The sequence below is a fragment of the Coenobita brevimanus genome, chromosome 86 (genome assembly GCF_032717465.1).
Source record: "Coenobita brevimanus isolate Jiangsu-jjx chromosome 86, ASM3271746v2, whole genome shotgun sequence".
NCBI classification, from domain to species: domain Eukaryota; kingdom Metazoa; phylum Arthropoda; class Malacostraca; order Decapoda; family Coenobitidae; genus Coenobita; species Coenobita brevimanus.
Window position 1 is genome coordinate 35,350,232 of NC_137039.1, and position 24,556 is coordinate 35,374,787.

Consider the following 24,556-nt stretch of genomic DNA (forward strand, 5'->3'; position numbering starts at 1 on the left):
AAGGAAAGAAGAGGTGATGGAAAAGGGAAAGCTGTAAAGAATACCCAATTGCTTTACTGGATAAGAGTGTTGTGTGTGTCGCTGGAAAAGAATGCTGATGTGCGTCACTGGAGAGGAATCCTGTTGTGTCTTATAAAGGGATGCTGATGTGTGTCTGGGAGAGGGCTGCAAATGTGTGATCACAGTATGAGGCAGTTTTGATGGTTATCTTGTGGAATTTGGCACACAGGCTATAAAGACCCTATAGCTATCTGTTAGGAATTCTAGCAGTGTCCTCTCGAGCCAAATCAGGCAGAACTCGTGCCTGGTTTGGTATGATGGAAAACTCGTGCAGCGGTAACACTATCTTTTTCTACCAGGCCTACGTGTTACAGCTGCAATGGACGAAAATCTGGGCCGTTAGTATAAAAGCAGTATGGAAAAATACATGCCATCTTTCTTAGCCTCTTCTGCTTTGAGGAAAGATTTCTGAGATTCAAAAGTTTGTTTCTTCGTATCGCGGGTGGGATTTGTTAAGAAGTTCAAAGGCAGCGGGGGAAAAAAAAACTTCCTTCATTATGAGCTTAACATTTACAACTAACTGTTGCTGCTGAATGGGAAAGTTTCAAAGGTTCGCTATAATGATGTCCCTCTAACCTGACCTAAAAAAAACTGCCATCTCTCCATCTTGACTGCCGAGTTGTAAATGTAGAATAGCACTGAAACATGATGCTGGTCACGATGAGTCATAGTGCTGTGAAAAGGATGTAGAGCCATAGTTATTTCGTCCAGCGATCTAAGTGAAACAACTTTTAAGTGGTAGAAAATCTGGTCCAAATTAAGTAGAAAGGGACAGAGTTGGTAAGGTCAAGCAGAGGGCGAGGGGTAGATATATCGCCTACTAGTATGCTACCTAAAATAAAATGGTGTCATCTTGAGGATTTTATAAAACACTGTCTAACTGCTGTGCCTGAAGGAGAAAGTTTCAGAGATACAGTCCTTTGTTTCTCAGTACTGAGGGTCGTGGTGGGCTCAACATTATCTCACTATCACTATTATTTTCTCAGTATCATAGGCCAAGAAGGCTTGATATTATCTAACTAATTGCTTCTACTGAGGACGAAGATTTCAGAGGTTCGGTGTCTTGTTTCGCAGTATCTTGCGACCAGTCTGCGGGGGTTGGACACTTGTTGTTGCGGTACTTGTGGTGATTCCAGTGGTGTATCCAGGTGGTGAGGGGTCGGCCAGAACCAAGATGCTCTGCCTCCATGAAGTCCTGAGGCAGAGGTAGGCCCACAGTCTCAGGGATGGTCATCACCGCGACGAGGGACACCACCAGGAAACTCAGCATGCACCAGTAACGGAAGCCAGCGCTAAGCTGAGGCTGCGGTGGTGTACATCATTACCGGCAACATTAACAGCACAGTTTCACTAGCATTAATATCATCATTAACAAAATCATACAATAATTCATTCTGCATTGCCTCCATGGTATGCTTTGTATCTGATGACTGAGAGAAAAGGATTCTTCTAAAAATTTGCCCCAGGAAAAAATTATGAAATTCTGTTATCGGTGACAATATGCTTAAGATTGCTCCACAGCCTCTGAAAAAATATAACATGGTCCCCAAGGGGCCATGGCCCCAAGGTCAGGAACCAATGAATGACGTACTTACACTAATGATGCACAATAAGGTGGAATAGAGAAAGCTGAGCAAAATCGTTCAGAGATGGCCAAAATAACCTACTCTAAGACGTCATCGTGCGGAAATGGTTTAAGATACAGGCATAACTTACACTGACGAGGTATGGTGAGACGACCATGGTGGCGGAATTAACGGTGTTGTAAATGCCGAAGCCGGATGCCCTGATGGGGGTTGGCAGTAACTCCGGCACCACCACGAACAAGGTCTGCATGCACGTTGCTAAGGCCAGCCTCACCACACCAGTCACTACCACCAGCAGCAACTCATCTGTACAAACACTTATCAGTATCTTGAGATTCACCACACCCGTCACCACCACCAGAAGCTACTCATTCGTTCAAAACATCTTCCTGCATCACTATCTTAACTCTTTCTCATTATCATAACCCTATCTTATCATCATTATATTTTATCATACCATATTTGCCACACGAAACAGGCGTGGGCAGGATCCAAAAATTGAAAGGAAAAAAAAAAAAAAAAAAAGGAAAACAAATGCAGAACTGTCCAGTGTGCCCTGTGAACCGGGCCATACATCCAATATTTCATTCAATAAGCCTTCAAAGCTTTTTGTGTACAATACATATTCGTTCTACCACACGGATATCATTCATCAAAACATGCATACACTTGTTCTACTGCTATAGCGCTAACATTTCCACAGTTCAGGGTGGTCCGAAATAGAGCTTCATTAGAAACTCGCCTGACGGTATCTTATGTGGTCGCCAGGACGGCTCAGTCTGCTGGCGTGATCGTAAGTCAGGGAGTGAGAGTACGAAATGAATAAATGATGTTACACACTAATAACGTTGACTGAGCCGTCCTTGTAAAACACGAAAAATTGCCCAGTGGAGTGGAAAAGCAGTATTTATGGACCTGTACGTAAGGATGAAGTGCTTTTTCTTCTTCCCTTCTGCTTTCTTGATAATTCCTTGTTTATTGGCTACAGATATAACTAGAATAAAAATGACGTACTTATATCTATAAAAAAAAAAAAAAAAAAAAAAATGCACGTTGATGCCTTTAAAACGAAACGAAAAACTGCTTGAGTGATTATTGGGTCTCTCCGCAGGTGAAGAAAACAGCCTGGTGGTAGCCAGAATTAGAAAAATGTGTCATCGGGCTGAAGGTAATATCGACTACTGTTCTTAATCGATCTGATATATACTCCCTAGGGACTGAAGGTATTCTTAACGAATCTGATAAATACGCCCTAGGGACTGAAGGTGATAATGGATACTGATTTTAATGAACGTGATATATAGGCTACGGCCTAGAGATCGAAGGTGATACTGCATACTGTTTTTAATGACTGATAAATACGCCATATAGACTGAAGGGGTTAATAGACAGTGTTTTTTAATGATAAATACGTCTTCGGACAGATGATGATGGATACTATTTTTAAGGAACGATGAATACGCCCTAGGGCATGAGGATGGTACTGAATAGTGTTTGTAATGAATCTGATAAATGCGCCCTAGGGACTAAAGGGGTTAATGAATACTAATTTTAACGATAAGTACCGTGTGGGATGAACTAATAACGACCAGCCTACAAGTCTTCGTTAACCCTTCCACGAGAGGTCGGTCTAAAGGTGCATAAAATTGTCTGACTTTAGTAGGAATAAAATGCTTAAAGTTTCTGTCATCATCAAAATGTTAGTTCTTTCAAGACGTGAGATAACTATGAAATTTGGCGTGGCAAACTGTTAACTTGGCAGAGTTTTCCCTTCTTTCAAAGGTTCACGTTTTCTTAATTTCTTTCACCCGTTTTAAGACAAACCAAGGTATAAAGGTGGTCGCAAGTTGGAAGTACCTTCTATGCCTTGTGATACCAATTTTGTTTTCCTCACGCACCCCTCCCTGCCTGGCCTTCAGAGACAGTGTTACCCAGAGTATTGGGGCTTGTACTGAATAGTAAATAAAGAACCTAAATTAAAAAAAAAAAAAAAGCAAGTTGGAAGAATATATATACGCTAAAGTAAAAAAGGTGGCTACAATCAAGACCGAAGATTGTTACAGTGAAAATTACGGCGGAGGCAAAGGTGGCAGGAAACCAACAGATAATACATTTACGGTGGAGGCAAAACACACACACCACAAAGCCAGCCACGAGACGGGACGTGTGTGCTGGGCAATCCCCAGGTCCTGTCCTTCCCCCCTTATTATTTTTTAACCAGCCCATACCCCACTGACCGGGCTAATGTATGGCCCGGCCTTCATTATATGTGCAGGAAATCTTTAAACGAAACGAACGAAACGAAGGCAAAAGATGGTTATAAATCAACGAAAAATACAAACTACGAGGGGTAAAAGTGGTTACGAATCAACAAAAAAAATATTTACCATGAGGGCAAAAGTTATGGCGAAGAACGAGTTGGCCATAATCAACAGGGCAAATAGCTGTGTTTAATCGAAATGAAGGCGAAGGCAAAAGATGGCTAAATATCAAAAGAAACAGGAGCATCCACAGAGTGCAACACCCGCACCCAACGCTTGGTCAAAGGTCCGTACGTTTAACTTCGCCCTGTGATCTTGACCTTCCACAGACTGGTCTTACCTTACCCCAGACTTTTTGGTATATAATGCGATAAACTGTTAAAACTGACCTTGACCTTTGATTTGTTGGACTAAGAAAAACGGGTCAACTCCATGGGTGACCTTCAACCCGTCCACTAAATTTCGTTAAAATCAGGTCAGAGCTTTATTATATTGTTCACACACACACACACACACACACACACACACACACACACACACACACACACACAGTTCACCCATCAAGCTATCACCCGTACTGGTATTAAAAAAAAAAAAAATTACGGTGAAGGCAGAAGGTGGCGGTGAAGGAGAAGATGGCTGCAATAAGGATGGCCGCGATCATTGTAAAGCGTCGACCCAGGAACTCTGCCAAGACCCAGCTGAATGCGTCGCCCGGAAGCTGGATGAGGGTGAGAAGGAGTAGGCTGAGGAAGTAGTTGCTAGGCATGATGTTTATACCCATCATCACTACCCCGAACGAGATGTATAGACCGCCCCTGTAAAAACATAAAAGAATATACTTAAATTAAACCATGATTACACTTAAACTACTTGGTGTATAAGCTAAGGAAGCAATTACGGGGCATGATGTGTATAGCCATTGTTACTATACTGGAGGAGATGCACAGGCCGCCTCTGCAACACATTATACTTGATTCCGCTATATTTGAACACGAACTACCCTAAGTACTCGTATTTACTCGCCAATCTCCTCCGGTCCATCCTCTACACATGCCCAAACAATCATGTTTCATCCCTTCTACTTCCTTCTAATACGCTTTCGATTCCAAGGCGTCTTTAACACTTGGTAGTACACTTGAACTACTTGAAATTATTATTCTTGTATGAAGAAAGAACGGAATAAAGGACGATAATGTACAGTACTACTAGGCCTACACTAAATGTTATACCCTGGCAAAGCTACTTCCCCATTTTTTGTTATTTTTGTCTTACGTTTACTGTGACACGAATGTTCATGACACTATGTCAAAAGGCGACTATGTCAGACCATTTCTCGTTTATAGTTGGTGTTACTAGACCTAGTATACCGCTGCGGAATCGAACTTGGTACTGGTCAACTACCACCTACGTTCGTCAACGAATGTACTTTATTACCACAGGTGTTAAAGGCATGAGGGTGTCCTTCAATATCCTTCATTCCCACAATCCTACTGGCAGCACAATGACTGCCTTGCAGAATGATCAAGACATCGTTCTCCGATATAATCTACGTACATATATAAATAAAGACTGCACATTTATCACTAGAACAGGACCCATACAGACATTTAAAGGACTTCAGTTAAAAAAAATGAGAGGCATACGTCCTTAACTGCCAAAGGAACAAGTGCACCGATTCTGAAGTGAACTGGTATGGAAATTAAACAATTGCACCTGACCGAAAAGTGTCTCGAAGAAGAAAGAAATTGAACAAATACAATATGTTCATCACAAAGTTGAAATCATAATACTGTACCTCTAATGACATAATAACTGAGGTCCTGGATCTGATTCCCTGGTCGACCAAAAGTCCAAAATACTCTTGGGTAGGGTCTTATTTATGTCACTGTCAATTAATAAAGTTTTGTATAATGTATTTCAACCATTTTATATAACACTCCAGTGCAACCTATGTAATACGTTCATGAACATAAGAAACAAGTTTCGAATCACAACACAGAGAAGTTAAAACTGCTTACCCCAGCAAAAACAGCCTCAATATCCTGCGTCGAAGTATGGGGTAGCGGAGGACCTGATGCAGATGTGGTGCTTTATCCTGTTTGGTGGAGAGCAGCAGCTCCATCTCCTGAGGCGACACCTCTCCACGACCATTGATCACAGATATCTACAACATACAGCAACAGCTTAACTACACGTGCATCCAGAGCTTTGTGTGTGTGTGTGTGTGTGTGTGTGTGTGTGTGTGTGTGTGTGACCCCCTACCCTACCTTACTCTTCCTGCTCCTCAGTGAATAAAACATGCAACAAATAATGCGTACGTTTTGATAGTTCATTTCAAATATTAAGCAAGTATTTTAACTTGCGCCCTACAGTCGGTCTAAGGGGTGGCCTTTGACCTTAATCTGTGTCTTCGACCTTCAATCAATTGTTCTCAAAATCGAATTACTTCATTCTCGCATTGCAGAAATAAACAGGTACGGATGAGGCGATAAGAAGCCTCCCAAGTGGACTGGATTACACTCTCTCCTTTCCTCGTCCTTAAAACAAACCCAAACTTTAGCTGTATCAAAAGTTATCGTAAGTTTATCAGTCAATACCAAAATCTGCTCTCCATTTTTTATTTATTCATCTATTTTATTTACCTATTTACCCATCTGTCTATTTATGTCCTGGGCTCTGGGGATAAACTACTGTAGACTCACCATCTGGAGGATCCGACAACACTCCGACGTACGGCCCTTCGACAGCAGCCAGCGAGGAGACTCCGGCACATACCTGTTATGGCATACGTTACTCTCATCACCGCCACTACCACCATCATGATCATCACCATCATCATAATATCATCATCCTACTACTACTAATAATAATAATAATAAAACCACCCCACCACCACCACCATCGCATTACTTCCACAATAGTATGAGGTGGGTAGGATCTGGAAACAACAAAAGGAAATCATTAAAGCTGAAGAATAATTATCACCTGAGGCCAGTTTCTGGGATCGCACTTGATGTTACGGGTTATTCAAGTTTTCGAAATTTGCTTTATTTTCCACCTTACTTTAATACATATTTATTTACAATTATGTGCAAGTTATACGAGGGGATATTTGCCTTTTCAGTACAGTACAATGATTTCCCTTTTTTTGTCTTACGTTCTTCCCACCTCCAGACGATTTTATTCAGGTAAAGGAAGACCTATAGTACTGAACAGGTTAAAAACTATCTTCATTTGATTACGATTACTTTCTTAGCTCTATTCTCGCTGCCTCCAGATGATTTCTAAATCGTGAAGAGAAAGTTTTATGGTTTGTTTTCATCTGACGGAACTAGGCTACAGTCACAACTCCAGTAATAAGCTGTGGTTGCACGAAATTCAATGAGCAATAATTATGAGGCAGGAATGGGTCTCCTTCGTTACTGGTCGGATCCACCTTTCGATCCGACTACACTTTGCTATTAAACCGAGCAGAAAAAAGGTTTTTGACAAGTTCAGTCCGATGATGCATTTTTTCATTTTTTCCTTGTAATCTCCAGACGATTTTATTTAATTTAGGAGCGACTTTTCCAACTAGAAAGGACAGATATAGCCTTGAGTAACCACTTCACTGCAAAACCCTCATAAACAGATTATAATCGTCTGACGGTAGCAAGAATATAACTGAGTGAAAGGTTTAACGTCTTAGAGATGTGCAGATGGAGAATGAGACTGCCTGGAAGAGTGAATGTGAGTGAGGTGGAGGGGGAGAAGAGGCACGGGAGGCCAAGGATGAGATGGAGTGATGGAGTGGAAAAATACTGTATGAGGGGGGGGGGGCTGAGTTGGAGGAAGGGCAGCCAAGTGGCAGAGGACAGAGCGACGTGGGGGCAATTTGTTTGAGGCCACCCCTTATGGAGTTAAGGCGCTCGATAAGAGATAGACAGACTAGAATACGGATGTGCGAATGCAGTACTAGGATTGGAGATGGTGATATCTTCAACTGGGTAGGCAAAAGAAGGCGAACAGCAAGAGGTTAATAATTGGTTCCATAGATGATGTTTGCCACTGCAGGAGCGGGAGGGCCAAGACAGAAATGGAAAAAGAATAAGACAAGGATAGCAAAGCATCTCCAACTGTCATGAAGGAGGCGGGAGGATTATACCAAGGTGTCTGAAGAGGAGGAGGTGGGCCACGAAAGAATAAGAACAAGATAAGACAAAAATAACAAAAGCAGACAACAGCATCCTAAATACACCTCACTCAAGCAATAGAGGTGTACTGTAGGTGTGTGAGAGGTATGCGAGGAGTGCCCAGGCTTACCTATGGACCCAATAAAAAGGTGAAACAGACAATATCAGTGTGGAATAATAATGATAAGAATAGCAAAAAAGAGTAATAGAAAGAAAGAAAAGAATGAAAAATAAAAAGAAAGAAAAAAAAGAAAAATAACTACTCACCACCAGTAGAGGGGCGCGAGGAGGTGAGGGAGGCATGATAGGAGTGCCAGTACCTGCCACTGGGGGAGGAGGTAGGCCACGAGAGAAGTAAAGCTGACCCCCAGTGTGTAGGTGATGTAGCACAGGCCAGTGATCAGGGACCGCCACTCACACTTCACAACCTCCACCACTGGATAAGCAAGGCAAGTTGTACATTATTATAATTCGGGTAACTTCATAATTGCACTACGATATTTATTAGGGAACACTGCGTACATCAACTGTGTGAGTGGTTTCTTTCTTTGATAAAACTGTTAAGAAATCATCATAACAATGGGTGTACTAACCAAGGATGAGGGGGATGGAGACACACACGGGGTAGACGAGAGCCGCAAGGAACCTGAGGGCGAGGTGGACGATGGGGAGAGATATGAACACAGAGGGCACGGTGAACACCACATACAAGGCAGGGGTCAGCAGCAGCATCACACGACGACCTAGACTGGGGGGGGGGGGAAGAGGAGAAGACAGAATTAATACATGCAGGAAGGAAAATGTAGAATAAATTTCACGAGGGTGGGAGGGAGGGTGGAAGCCTTTCGTGGCTGTTTGGTATAAGGAACGTTACAATTAACAAAACTATTCTATCAGCTAAAGACAAGGATATAAAAGCAGGAAGGCTCCCTCCCCACCCACCAGGTGGAGGAATGTAGGGTGAGGCGAGGAGTGCTATCGTGTGAACCTGTCCGACCCATGCTCTAGGGAATGCAGATGTAAACAAGAAAATGATGAAGCAGAGTAAACTTCACATTTTTCACATCATCAGACACCCGAAATACCCATTAACCTTCCACATCGTTCTCCATTTCCTAAATCTGACACACATCACTTTTCTTCAGTTTCCTCCTTCACTTTATTCCTCCAGTTCTCTCGTGGTCACCTTCTTATCGCACAAATTATCTACAATTCTATCAGGCTGCGGTCTATTTTTTATGCACTACTTTCTTCCTATTCTTTATCCTTCCAGTTCAGTCTCGGCTTTTCGTCAGTCTTACACACCACACTTTCATCCACTTTCCTCCTTCACTTTATACATTTCAGGCTTGGTCTTCCTCTTAGTCTCACACGCCAAATATTCTTCCTCTTTCCTCCTCCACGGTATATTTCCACCTCATTTTTGGTCCCCCCCTCTGTCTCATTCTTACATCCTCCTCCTCCTCCTGCTCCTTCTCCTCCTCCTCCTCATCATCATCATCATCATCCATTCCTTTATTTCCATAGAAGCGTAAGGCCCCAGGGCTAAGCTATTCAAACCAAAACATTTAAGGCTAGAGTGACTAATCGCCCTCTTGCGCAGCACACAATTTCCTCTCAAAACTCACTACTTGTCTGAGAGCTGGGGCAGAAAGAGAGAGCCCGCTGCATTGCCCGCCATAGTCACGGCCAAGATGTGCTGGGAGTAGCTGCCCCGATCACAGAACCACCCGAAGCTTGTGGCCACCGTTGCCTGGAACTGCGCCGAGTCGTAGTCCCACCCGAACTGGCACGCTGGTGATAGGGGAGGTGTTGCTGCTGCTGCTACGACTACTACTACTACTATTGCTGCTACTACTACTACTACTACTAATCTCACCACCACTACTACTACTATCATCATCGTCATCATCGTTATTATTATTATTATTATTATTATTATCATTATTATTATTATTATATTTCACCCCTGCCACTATGCGGCAAACGTTGGATCATACGTTTCATCATCTTTTAGGCAAAGGATTCGATTACTAACATGCAACCACAGAAATCACGTCAGTCTCCACTTGACACTAACTTAAATGTTTCCATGAATAAGCTTATCAACGCAGCCAGATTTTTCCCAATATAAAATTAATCCGCCTCAAGACAGATTTATTCCTTTGTGTGGCAGCATTGATTTACTTTCAAACATACATATTTACTCTGCTTGAAGTCTTGTTTTCTTCCTATTGAATTAACCCCCTGCATGCATATGACGTCCTTTTTGCTTTTTATTATTTTTTCCAGACATCTTGTAGTGATGTATCTGAGAAAAAATAGAGGTGCAGAGACTGAGTGGAAGCAGAGGAAGATTGGTGGAGGTAGATGGAGACGAACAAAGCAAACTACCCAGTCATAACTCATTAAAGATAATTACGGTAATGAAATACTAGTAATTGAAGTAAATACCACACTCCATGCACACCACCACCACCACCCGAATATGCTCTCATTTACTCCACAACCCTCCGTCCGTACTCGCTAATTTACTCTTCTTGACCTTAATCACTTCAGCCAAAGGACGTGTGTGTGTGTGTGTGTGTGTGTGTGTGTGTGTGTGTGTGTGTGTGTGTGTGTGTGTGTGTGTGTGTGTGTGTGTGTGCGTGTGTTTAATACGAAGATCGTGGAGAGTCTAACAAAATCGATGCACACCAGCTGCGTAATATGCATGTTGGGTTGTCGGTGTAATTATGGTATATCACAGTAAACATTAAGCTTAGATTCAGTAAAAACATTGCCAGCAGTCTTATGCTCCTCTCTGCCCCAAATAATGCTTTTTTTTTTTTTTTTTACTATGACCTTAGTCAGTAGTCGTCTCATCGTCGTGTTTCTTACGACGGGTCAAACAAAATAGCTTTAAAGGAAGTCGTTTTACAGTTATTTTTATTAGCTCATTTTTATACCACGGGTGACCTTGACCTAAACCTTGAAACCTTTGCAGAGGGTCAATAAGATTTTTTGTTTTGTTTTTTGCGTAAGGCATTTGAGTACCAATTTTCGGGGCGTTGTCTACAGTTGCTGCATATATACAGATTTTCCTCTGACAACATATCGGTACAATTTTTTTCAGCGGACTAAAATTATTCAGTCGACAGATGTGCAGACAGGACTGGACGGAAAAAAACAAAAAAAAGGCCTAACATTTCACCTCTTCTACTTCTCACTTTCCTTTGCTGGCCAATATTGTTAAAGTGAGAGGCTTGGCACATTTCTCTGGCTACATGCGATGGGTAATATAATGCGTCACAGAATAGTGAAGGACATGCCCTCAGTGTGAAGTAGATGCGGTAGATTAGAAGGAGAATTTTTGTTCCTGACTGTACATACCTCCCAGACTAGAAAAATCTGCGGGATGTACTTGCCACATTTCATAACCGAACGCAGTATACAGTACAGTATTAATAATATAAAGTTCTAAAGAATAAACGGGGCGAGATCCAAGGGGGTGTGGAGCCCTCAAAAGCACCATCATATACTGTGACCCATCCACATTCGAGTTACACATTACTTTTTACAAATCCATTAACCACGAAAATGGGTAGTCCCGGTGAGAGGTTCATGAGGGCAATTATGCAATCGCAAACAGCTACAGCTGGATGTTAAAAAAATGTTGCTTCTACACTGTGTTCAAAATATATTGCCTGTTCAAAATATTAAACCCTTATTAGGACAACCATGTACACTGTTCAAATTAATACTAGACCGCTGCATTCATCATCATCATCATATGACTGAAATTTTTTCCCAAATATGTGATTCCCTTTAGCCAAAGAGAGGTTTTTCAATCTGATGGAGTTATGTAAAGACTTCATGAACGCTTTCACAGTCTTGGGGTTTCCTATAACAAAAACAGTAATAATAATAATAATAATAATAATAATAATAATAATAAAGACGTCGTCGATGTGAAGAAGTTCCGTAAAGAAATTATCTCCAGACGATTTTATTCAGATTAGGATAAACTTCCCGAAATGGAGGGTTTCATGCAGCCTTCACTCACCCCTTCACAAAGCGGGAGTTCTTGAATAAATTTTACAAGATATCATCGTCAGCAAGGAGTTTAATGAGTAAAACCTGATAATAAACTTTGGTGTTGGGGAATGAACTCACGGGAGGTTGTGTTGGTGATGGTGAAGGAGGTACTGCTGCTGCCTTGTCTCTCCACCATATCGTACATCAGGCAACTTGAGTACTGTCCTCCCTCTGTCCTGTACACATACACATATATACACACGTTTTTAAATACATATACATACACAGACATACATACACACGGGCAGGACGACACGAGCTTACCGCAAGTCCTGTATACCATAATCAGGTACACACACACACACACACACACACACACACACACACACACACACACACACACACACGTAACAAAATTGCAAAATTCATTCAAGAGCAATTGATTAAGGCAATATACAAGTAAAATACAATTCTGAACATCTGCATTATCTTCAAAAATAGCTTTGTTGTGCACTGCCTTGGAATGTAGTTTTATACTGCATGCCAGATGAATTCCGGGACTGGAAGTATGGTAACATATATAGACAGACAGATAGGTAGATAGACAGGTAGACATATAGACAGAAAAAGAGAGAAAGAAATCAGATACATAAATTTTTAAATGTTTACCTGCATGAAGAAGGGTAAGGAAGAAAGGTGAGGGGTGGAGTTAAGAATGGTGTGGTGGGGAGAGGTGGAGGGCGGAGGAATGGCAGGGGGAGAGGGAGAGGTAAGGTGTGGTGGGGAGATGAGGACGAGGTGAGGTAAGGATGGGAAAGCTGGGGTTAGATATGGTAAGAGGGGTAGAGGGGGGTGAAGTAAAGAGAAAAAAATGCGAGGGGATGAGGAGAGGTTTGTGAACGAAGAGATGGGATGAGATGTGGAGGGAGGAGAAGCTGAGGAAGAGGGAGACACAGGGAGAACAAAAGTGGAGGGAAGGTGAGGGGAGGCGATGAGGTTCAGGGAGTGACATGGAGGAGAGTGGGGTGTTACCTGGGTATGGTGATGTTACGCCACTGTGCAGCAGTTAGTGATGTGTTGGCAGGTGTTGGCACGTGACACCAGTGCTCAGGTACCACCACCTCGAACAGCAGCTGGTTATTCTGAAAACAAGCCAAGTATATACCACGGCTTCGTATCTTTACTGCCTGTATACTATTTTATAAGACATAGTCATTTTGAAACACACCAAATTTATACTACGGATTCTATACTCTTACTGCCCTCCGCCATTTTATTTAGCTAATGGACACCCTTCACAGTAAAAGGGGTTATACATGATCTGCACTGACCCTTTCATCAGTTACCATGGCCATATTCTCACAGTCTCTACACCATTCTACTTAGCTTAGGTGATGGTGAAACACGTCACATATATACCACGGCTTCATATTCGTAGTCCCTCTACCATTTCATTTAACGACCAAAGTTATGCATGTTTATGGGCTTAGATGAAAAGGAGGATAACAAGACCAAAATGACATGTGCTTCCAAACTTACCATAAATCCAGCGAAGAAGTTAATGGGGCCGAGGAAGAAAAAGACAAGGAGCTTCTGGTAACGCCCGTCCGCGCCCACCCTGTCCAGCAACTTATCCAGGTGTTCCGCCATGAGGTCCGTCTCCACCTCGCACTGCTCCAGCTGGGGGAAGAATAGTTGGTCAAAAGCAAAGGTCACACTGAAAGGTCACTGACCAAAGTCAGCTCTTAACAAATTTTATCTGATTCTGACCAAAGTTGGTGGAAGCGGAGAAATCTTTCGAGCACGGAACACATCGTGTGGTAGCACAAAAATATATTAATGAGGTCCTCGAGTGAAGGGGCACACATTTGCTCAGTCCCCATAACAATCTGTACTGGATCAGCAGCAGTTACACACAATGGCAAGATATGATGGGAAATGCAATTTGTTTTCATTCTTGCATGGTCAGGACGACTTCTGTACTCTAATTTAGCTAAGACCAGATTATTTTATTGATCTAAAAGGAAACTGCTGGAGACTGAGTATATAATAATGTCTCCACTAAATCTCTCAGGCTAACACTAGTATTCTACAGTATTCCAGTTAACGCCAGGCGATTTTACTCATCTGGGGGTGTGACAGGACAGTGTATCGGGCCACGGCTAGCACCAAATGTCGTGCCACCGCTAGCACCAAATTTATGTGTCAGTTTAGCCTCTAATTCCACCGGATCCACCAATTATGTAGCCGTTATATGGAATAGCACAGCTGACTACATATTATGTGTTCTGCTGTTATTGTATAACTAGACCACCGGGTTGGAGATCGACGACACTGTCTGTAGTACACGTCAGCCACTCGCCGTCACTGCCCGACACTTTCCACCAAAGGTCCTCTGCCACTAGAAGGTGGAAGCTGGTCTGTTATATTAAGTGGTAGCGTAAGGTGACAGAAATGAGCAGATTAAATCTCTCTTTATTGGGCACAGAATAATATAACTGCGACCCGAGAGATATGTAAGAGCGATACCACCTCCCTTGATAACTATAAGACCGTGCCGACATGGGCGCGGTGCTGAGGTCAGCTAAAAATGAGGTGCCAAGCATTTACATATACTCTGGGCTTATGCAAAAATAGAGATAAATGACAACTCTACTAGCACATTATACACCTCTATAGAATGGTATTAAGTACATTCACATATACCAACATAATAAATGGTTCCCCAGGACTTCACACTTACGCACTATTCAGATATCTTTTCACTTCTCCTAACCTTCATTTTATAATTGAAACAGGGTGGCACTTGTGGTCTGCCATCCACCTTCTTCCTATACCACAGCTAACAGCGAAATGATATTTGGTTGTTCATCATTCACACTTCATTACACACTGTTAATTATGACTAAACAGCTTTAAAAATTATTATGTAAAATGTGTGATACTACAACTTCTTATGGAAAAAGATGTTGACACCAGAACAACAGGTTCAGCTGGATGGGGTTTCTTCTCATTAAAAAAAAAAAAAAAAAAAAAAAGAAAAAGGGAAAAGAAAAAAGAAAATCTAGCATTACCCGGACAGAACACGGTATAAGTCCTTGAATCTTTGTGCGTGTTTAACTTAATGCCTCAGCTGCTAGTGTTCCTTTCATATCAACCTCTTTCTCTATCTCTAAGAATTAGCAAGGTATACTGAGACATTACCAAACTCACGTTATTTCTGTCTGCTGTATTAGGTTCTTCAGAGCTGCTTCTATTTCACACAACTAAATAGTCTTGCATACGTTACCGCAGCAGTACCACCACTAACGGCACCAAGTCTACAAGACGTCGATCTGCCCGGGCGCGCTTCATGTTGCAGAGTTACTAAATTCGCCATACTACAAAAACCCGTAAGAATGTAAATCACACAGACCTCCATAACGTTATTGCACTGTGGTTCTTTCACCTTTACTTGGCCGAGACTCTTGTTCTTGTGCAGCTGTTTCATGTAGTTCAGTAAAAGACAATGCTGAGGTACCGTACTACATTCCTTCCATAGCACGTCTTTGGTACGCTGGTGCTAATTTATTGCTACAAATCAGCATTCAAGATAGAGATATGACAATTCTAGGCCAGGTTCGATAAATAAAATGTATACGACGGTTATATGTAGTTTTCACTGACTCCTTCACTACAAGTGTTACTACCGTCGTATTTGTATTTACAGTATATACTACCGTACATATATCCAGCCATGCCTACATAATTATGTAGTATACACTTTACACACAAATAAGATAGTGGTAACTAAAGGTCTCCCATAAGATGAATAAAATCATCCGTATATAGCAGGAATAAACAAAGAGCAAGTCACCTGGTTCAAGAGGTTAAGATCGTTGCTTAGTGGCCGCTTAATCTCTTCAGCCCGAAGACGACAACATTTTTGCCTTCTTGTTCGGCCTCCAAATTTTGGAACCTTTTTTTTTTTTTTTTTTTTTTTTTACTCTTGCTATGAGGTGAGGGAAGGTAAGACTTGAGACTCTTACGACTGATCTCACCGAATCTCGAGGATTAATTTTAACACTCTTCTCTACTGCCACTACCATCAATTAGTTTGGTTTCCTTACCTATTCCAAACACAGTTTTGTTTTCACAAACTGGTTCAAATCTGTATTACAAAGAACACAATTTACTAAAATTCATATCCTGCCATAGTCTGTCCCAGGAAAAACTACTTTGCTCTGATAATAGCCCAAAATGATGCAACTGTCAACTTCTGAAATATTCCTATTTGAATATAAGTAAGTATAATTGTGGAATTATTGGTATGTAAGTTGATACGCATATCAATGTGTTTATTTGTATTTCTAATTCAACAGCCATGCAAGCAGTCAAACAAGGCGGATTGGCGATCTGTACGTAAAGCACTTTTGTTAACTGTAGCACGTCTTAACATTCACATGAAACTCCTTCGAGTGCTCCAGTTCACAGTTATGAGATTCTGAGAGTGTTGATGAATAACTCCTACGGTACGAACTTCTCACAGCTGTAAGTGATTTGGGGAGATGAGTAATTGCTTGTGAAAAATCATATGAACCATAATAAAATTAATACGCGTAAAGGGATCTGGGTTATCATGTACGCACACAGACGCATGTGGCTTATAGGCTACGTAATCATCCAGACATAGGCTACACATCATCAGATCACACTCTCTCTTCGATTAACCATCTTTCCTTTATATATATATATATATATATATATATATATATATATATATATATATATATATATATAATATATATATATCGTTTCGTTTTCGTTTCGTTTCGTTTTTAAAGGCTCCAACATGCTTGCATGTGTCGGCCTTGGTCACCTAATGGCGGCTCTCCACGCTGCACGATCCATTGCAGCCTCCCTGTTCAGTCCCTGAACTCTAAGGTCACACTTAATGACCTCGTCCCATGTCTTTCTCGGTCTACCCCTCATAACCCCACCCCCAATATTAACACTTCTCACCTTCCTCACCCAATTATCATCCCCCATCCTCTCCACATGTCCAAACCACCTCAATCTACCTCTCCTCATCACAACACCAATACACTCCAGTCCCATCCTACCTCTCATCTCTTCCATTGTAAACCCAGCCCCTCCAGGCCTTGGACGCAGGGACGCACTGCACATCCACCTAATCATTGTCATTTCTGTACGTCTGAGCTTCCTCCTTCACTGCCCAGGTCTCACTAGTATACAGCATTACACTCCTAACACATACTGCATACAAAGACCCCTTAGCACGTAGGGAGAGCCCTCTCAATGTCAGGAGAGGCAAGAGCTCCCTGAACTTCTTCCAACCACTTCTCACCCTAGCCACAGAGCTAGCTCTTGCCCCACCTCCAGCACACAACATGTCTCCCAAATAAAAAAAAACTCTTCCACACACTCAAAGAGATTCACCAGCAAGTTCAATCCTTTCACGTCTGACAATCGCCACCTGCTCACCCCGGCACGCCATACACATAAAATCAGCATTATCTTGCAGTCTACCTCTGATACCACTACATCTCTTATGCACCCATTTATCACACACACTGAACAAGATGGAATTACTTCCCACGCCCTTGTGGCAAACTGCACATGGCCACTCTCCCTTGTCTTTGACAGTATAATATATATATATATATCTATATCTATATCTATCTATCTATCTATCTATCTATCTATCTATCTATATATATATATATATATATATATATATATATATATATATATGGTTGGATGGATGTACCGGTATACGAAGTAGTACCAAACTGCTTACCTTGTATAGTGTGGTAATGAAGAACCATAGGCCAGATCTAAGGTCTAGACATGACGTTTTTCTGTCAACTAAAAGACTTTCGCTGTAGAAGCTGAGCTTAAAACGATGTTGTCAAATGTCGTTCATCCCATCGTGTCAGTTACTTTCCCCTTATTGCCCCACCTACTTCCTTCTTCCTTATTATTATTCAGTAAATAACGACTAAATAATGTAAGAACTAATGGTTGCGGGCGGTTTGCGTCTATATCGACAGCTGTGTAGCTATAAATCACACGGCCACCACACTTACACACCACCAGTATACAATACCTCACTCTCAGCTAACTGCTTCCGGTCTTCATTATCTTCTCACCTTTCCCATTCACCCATTTATTATTCAGAACCTTTAATGGTTTTCAGTATGCTGCAAAACTGTCATGGAAACAGCACTTTCACACAGAATCAGGCAAAACAATGAACGATATCTTCAATAAAAGGCATTTTAATGTTTCTTCCGTTCGTATCCGATATCTTTAAAGTTAGTATAAATAGAAATCGGTTCAGTATCGGTCAAAACGCAAATATATGCCATATATCCAGACGATGCCAGAGAGGAGAGACTTCACGTGGTGGTACCGATTTAATGAGTAGCTCCACTGCCCGATTATACACATGTCCCTCAGTTCTCTCCCTATTCCCCAAAAGGAGGATGGTGGATGGCAGGAGGAGGGAAGATTTAACCTGCTGTCCACTGAATTCACATTTCAGGTGAACCTGGGGTTACAGTAACAACATTTACGACTACTGTACTACTACTACTACAGGTACTACTACAACAATATACTACTACAACTATTGCTATACTACCACTACAACAACTACTGCTACTATTACTACTACCACTATCTCCAGACGATTTTATTCAGCTCAGGGGAAGCTTCTCGAGCCAACAGATATTTTCCAGTGAATAGCAAAATCCACTATGCACTCTCCATACACTACGTCAAAAGTTGTGCATCTCACGTTCAAAACACAGACAATCCTTGACATAATCTCAGCGAAATACACCTGGGAGCACCTGGATAAAGTGCCCAGCTTCCTGCGGTCTGTTAGGTTTATGGGTCACAACAATAACGCTATGTGAAAAATTAAGCTACAATTATTATATGCACACAGGGAACAGCCATATTTTTTCTTTTACGCATTAAACTGCTTCATCATGCACGAAGTCTCTCTTTAACCAATTTTGAAAAAGAGGAAAATAATAAATAAACCAGGATGAAATGAGACACCATCGAATATAAGTGGTTACTCTCAGTTAAAGGGCTGTGTTTTACTTTAATGTTACTGACCTGTGATTATTTTTGGCAGTTTATATTTACCATACTTGCAATATCTACTGGAGCAGTCTTACATACTGAAATTGTGCTACTGAGATGTACTTGAGCCAACCTACTTTGGACCCTATGGAGGTATGCACAGAGACGGTACATTTGTGTCTAGACTATAAATAGCGAGGTAAGGGAGAGGAGGGGAGGGGAGGGAAGAAAGTAGGGAGGAAAGTAGAGGGGGAGAGAGAGAGAGAGAGAGAGAGAGAGAGAGAGAGAGAGAGAGAGAGAGAGAGAGAGAGAGAGAATTTTGTTTGAAATAACTCACTATTGTAGATGTGGGTAAAAACCAAGAAGTGTAGCTTTTAATCTGACACCATCTACCTGTCTATGTATTATTATTATTATCATTATTATTATTATTATTTATTTTACTTATTTTTGTTGTGGTTGACGCCACTTGAGGAACGGCCTCGATTTTATGCAGCGAAGAGTGAGTCGGGACCATGAAAGTGTTAACTGGCAGGAGCAACCCCAGCAACACGATGACTTTATGCAACTGAGAATGAGTCAGAGGAGCCTGAGTGTTAAGCAATTACCTCATCACGTGATATTCCCTCCGACATAATTATTCAAGGTCTGACTCGTCTCCTAACAACTACTACTCTGACATTCTCTGCAGCCTCCCAGTTGCCTCAGCTCGTTCATCGCAAGTTGGTGCAGTTTTTCGTCATTTTGCTGCTTATTTTCCGAAGCTCAATAGCAGAACAAGACAATACTGAGGTTCTACATCCTTTCTACGTGTTTCGTGATTAGCATCGTATACATAGGATATTAACTTGTTCCAGCTCAATGACATATGACAATACAGTATAATATCTCTAAATCCTTTTCCATAACCCACTTCTCTCTTTCTCTCTCTCCTTCAGTGATATACATGGCCATAATCCCTCTGATATTTATTTTTCGGCGACGTCCTTTTCACTTATTCCTACTGCTACCTAATGGTTTTAACAAGTTAGGAAAGGCCTGCTGTATTGAAGGGGTAAGTAACTGTTTTATCTAACCCCCTCCAGTTCGAAAGCTGAATAAAATCGTCCTGAGATACCAAGGAGAGAGAGAGAGAGAGAGAGAGAGAGAGAGAGAAACACCGCCGGTCTCCATGGGTGTACGTTAGGTCCAAACGGGGAACGTGTTCCCTAAAGTACAGTAATTCAGATCTCTTTGTACGATAGAGCTGTACCAGAACGATAATTCCCCATATGTTTCGATATGCCTCGTTCTCCTGAGTAACATTTATCAGGTTAATGCCCCGTTTTTTTTTTTTTTTTTCTGCAGGTGACATCGGACTCTAGCGTTACCCCTCGTTGCTTCAAAATGTAAAGTTTATAGGGAATTTCCATATATGTTTTCTTTCGTTTTTCGTATCTCGCTTTTATATATGGTATATATTGTACAAAATACGGTACATCGTTAATCTTCGTTCTGTTTCAAAATATAGAACAGTGGGAGTCTGGACATAATCCATCCATTTATTTATAATCATCTCGCCTTTTAAAGCATAGTGGGTAAGACCATTCTCTCTCTCTCTCTCTCTCTCTCTCTCTCACACACACACACACACACACACACACACATACACACACACTGAAACTTGAAGGTGGCTATACACCTGAGGAACGAACATAAACAAACACTCCCGAACGTTCGTGTATATGATCCCATGCCTTCGTAAGCATTCGTCCCTGTCCCGGAGCCTACGTAGTAGAAGAAGACTTGGATATCCTACAATCACTCGTATTAGCGAAAAGGAAGTGGCTGCATGTGCTGGAATTGTCGTCTATGGGTTTCTGTAGGAAAGATGTTGTAACGGCACTCATTTGAACATTCACACAAGCTTGTCCAGACTCGATAATGCTCGCCAGATCGGCCGCGCATCCCACTACTACGGTCGCTAGTGTTTGTTCACGTTCTTTCAGGTGTAACTCCAACTCAAAACTTTCAGCATACTGCAACGTCAACGAAGCATTGTTACAGATGGGCCACTCTGAGATGGTATTGCAAATATTACACAATAATGGATGTTACATATTCTGGGTTATCAATGTGATGGATCATCTGCTAGGAATTTTCATATTTCCATACCCATCGATCCCCAGCGTCGCGATAATGGCTTTGATGGGCTGTTATATTGTTTTTTTGCGTGCATATCTCATCATCATCATCATCCTGACCTTTTTACTCATTTTATGATAGGAAAGGGGCAGGATCCGAAAACAAGGAAAGACAAGTATGATAACTGGAGAATAGTCAACGGCGTGCTCAGAGAAAAGAGTCAACATCAAGCACTAACTTACATGTCATTCAAGCCTTCGGAATCGTGGCTGAACCTGCACCTTGTTTTTAATAAATGTCATTCACATATTCTACCAAACACTTAATCCGTCGACAATTACATTACCACCTTCAGTCAATGACGTATTCTTCAATTTAAGTCTGGCCATCTCCTGACTTTTTCTTTAGACTCAGAGAGAATGGTTGAAGTGAGAAGAGCCAGCGAGGAAAATGGAGAGAGAAATGAAAATGAGGAGAGAGTCAGGGGAAAGAAGAGAGACAGCGAGGGAAATGAGAGGGAAGCCAGAAAAATGAGAGTGAGGGAAATTAGTTATGGGAGATAGATGGTTTACAGTTGGGGAAACGATGAAAAATGAGCTATGGGAGGTAGATAAATTGCAGTAGAGGAAAGACAGGTAGGAAAATGAGCTGTCTGAGGTAGACGAGTTACAGCAGAGGAGAGACAGGGAGGAAAATGAGCTATGGCAGGGGTTACGAAAAAGGATATACAGGTAGGAAAATGAGCTGTGGGAGGAAGATAGGTTACGTCAGAGCTATGGGAGGTAGAACGATAATACAGACATGAACAAGGAAAATGAGCTGTGGGAGATACAGTAGAGCTCACACCTCACTCTGGCAAAGGACCACCCCAGAGACAGAGAAGTAATTAGACTAAGGTGTTCGATTCTAGGACTGGTCAGAGTGTTGGATTTTTCTTGTAGATAATGTCTCCACACCTGTACCTCCATCACAGCTTCTCACCTGCACATAAATCACACATGTTCCTCCATCACACATCGCACCTTCACCTCCATCATACTGTACCTCGTCTATACCTCCACCTCGTCTCACCTATACCTCCACCACACATTTCATCTGCACCTCCATCACACCTCACCTGTACCTCTATCACACACACACACCTGCAAAGTGGCGCGAGCGGGCACCAACGTTCTCCTCGCTTGTTTCTCCTATCCTGACCCAGCCCCCCACCTCAACACACTGTCACCTACCACGACACTCACGTTGGCTTTCACTACCTGGCAACACTCGTCATTTGTTGGCTGATACCGCCAGAGGTGAAGGTGAGGGCGCTTAGTCTATCTCTGTCTACAGCCAGATTCCTTAAGCCCGTAAGGGGTGGCAATTTGTTTCGAGTTAGTTGTTTCACAGGGAAGGGCACTAACCCTCCGCCAACCTACTAGTTGACACGTAGGGAACACGTATGGGTTGGTTATGTGGTTACCGCTGGCTTATTGGAAACCATTAGGCTTGTCACTCAATGTAAAGCCATGTGAAAAGGAAAGACGGGTAATAAAAAGTGACAGGAATGGTGGGAGAAATAGGAAGAGGGAAGACAGACAAAAAGAATGATAAAAGTGAGGGAATTAAGAAGCAGGCGGCACTACATCAAGTGAATGGATGATAGTCGCCACCACATACCACCTCGCTTAGTCGCAATGTTATTTTCCGTAACTAGGAGCCTTTGAACCTTTGGTGGCTTATTCACCCACTATCCTGGGATACAAGGCCCCTGTATTTTCATGGTTACCACAGTTGTCCACACCCCCTCCCCTTCCCTAAGTGTTGCCCTAAGTTACTCATTTTATATACTACACAAAGAGGAATTTTGTCTTGAAAACCAGTAAGAAGAAACCTTATCTTTAGCTTAATTAAAACCATGGACTGAAATCGCCTGACCATGGCAAAAACAAGCAGAAAAGCACACATCGTAAGTTCTCGTATTGTGGTTCCCCCCTAAAACACACACACACACACACACACACACACACACACACACCAATTACTGACTCCGCAGCTGACCACATCAGTGAGATGGTACGTACGTAAAATGTATAAACTGCGTGCTAATATGAGAATAGCATTCACATATATAAATGAAGACATGCTGAGAATGAAAATAACATTCATCAGACCAACCCTGGAGTATGCATCAGTAGTCTGGAATCCTCATCTCAAAAAAACACATAGATAAGATTGAAAAAGTACAAAGGGCAGCTACAAGATGGGTACCAAGCTTAAGGGATCTAAGACAAGAAGAAGGACTAGAAAATTGAATTTACCAACACTACAGGAGAGAAGGAAGAGAGGAACACGATTATGCTATATAAATGCATCTCAGGGAAAGAGAAAATAGACATAAATGAATATATAAGCTAGGGGAATGCATCACCAAAAACTCCAAAAAAATATATAGGCTACTTACAAAAAGGGAAGCGATAAAGACGTAAAGAAATTCAGTTTCCCAAATAGGGCAACTGATCAGTGGAATGCACTACCGAATGAAAGTGTGCCAAAACTATTCATAAATTTAAGGTTGTGTATGATAAAAATGGTTTAATGCACGTGACAGTACGAGCTTGACTCATTGCTGTGAAGATATAATTAGGTAAGAACAATTATGTAAGAACACACACACACACACACACACACACACACACACACAGAGCAAGTGTACAGCTACTCTGAGAGAGAGAGAGAGAGAGAGAGAGAGAGAGAGAGAGAGAGAGAGAGAATTATGCAAGCCTGCAACAAACTAATTAAAACCTGCACATGTGTTCCCGTTACACACACGATCAAATCACACCTGCGATTCAAAAATAAATTGACTTTTGCACGCAGAGTGGTCAAATCTTATGTAATTTATTATAATTTTATCTCTAATATCGCTGTGGCGCTTTAGAAAGAGGAATTATTATTGGTTTATAATAAAACTGCAGAAGTAGCATAAAATAATATGATGGGTTTAGCACTGTAATTATGTTCGGCATTTAAATGGTTGCCGGGAGTTTCACCGATGCCACCGAGTGACCTTGGTTTCACATGCAGGCAGTTTGCCACTGTTGGTACTAATATACCTTGCGTTGCCGATTAATGGAGACCTGCCCAAGCCACTGCTATCACAAGTGTGCTACCATGCTGGCCATCAGCAAAATGACAGAGGAATGCTTTAGGGGTGAAGAAATATAACATCTGTACTCACCACAGACAAAAT

General features: G+C 41.8%; 1 protein-coding gene across 1 annotated transcript; it reads right to left on the bottom strand.

Moving 5' to 3' along the window:
- Positions 1-1,075: 1,075 nt before the first annotated feature.
- Positions 1,076-22,502, bottom strand: LOC145410672 (solute carrier family 22 member 13-like). The gene is made up of 12 exons (XM_080280786.1): positions 22,464-22,502; positions 13,639-13,779; positions 13,132-13,241; positions 12,238-12,335; positions 9,711-9,876; positions 8,676-8,830; positions 8,350-8,518; positions 6,613-6,685; positions 5,929-6,074; positions 4,511-4,725; positions 1,777-1,952; positions 1,076-1,363 (listed from the first exon to the last, which is right to left on the bottom strand). The coding sequence occupies exons 2-12, from the start codon at positions 13,747-13,749 to the stop codon at positions 1,076-1,078; spliced, it is 1,707 nt and encodes a 568-aa protein (XP_080136912.1). The 5' UTR covers positions 13,750-13,779; positions 22,464-22,502.
- Positions 22,503-24,556: the final 2,054 nt, after the last annotated feature.

Excerpts from the sequence above, each read along its gene's own strand:
- LOC145410672 (XM_080280786.1), bottom strand. The coding sequence starts at position 13,749 with ATGGCGGAACACCTGGATAAGTTGCTGGACAGGGTGGGCGCGGACGGG. Across the intron at positions 12,336-13,131 it reads CGTAACATCACCATACCCAG|GACAGAGGGAGGACAGTACT; the intron begins GTAACACCCCAC and ends GTATGTGTACAG. Across the intron at positions 6,075-6,612 it reads GTTGTCGGATCCTCCAGATG|ATATCTGTGATCAATGGTCG; the intron begins GTGAGTCTACAG and ends TGTATGTTGTAG.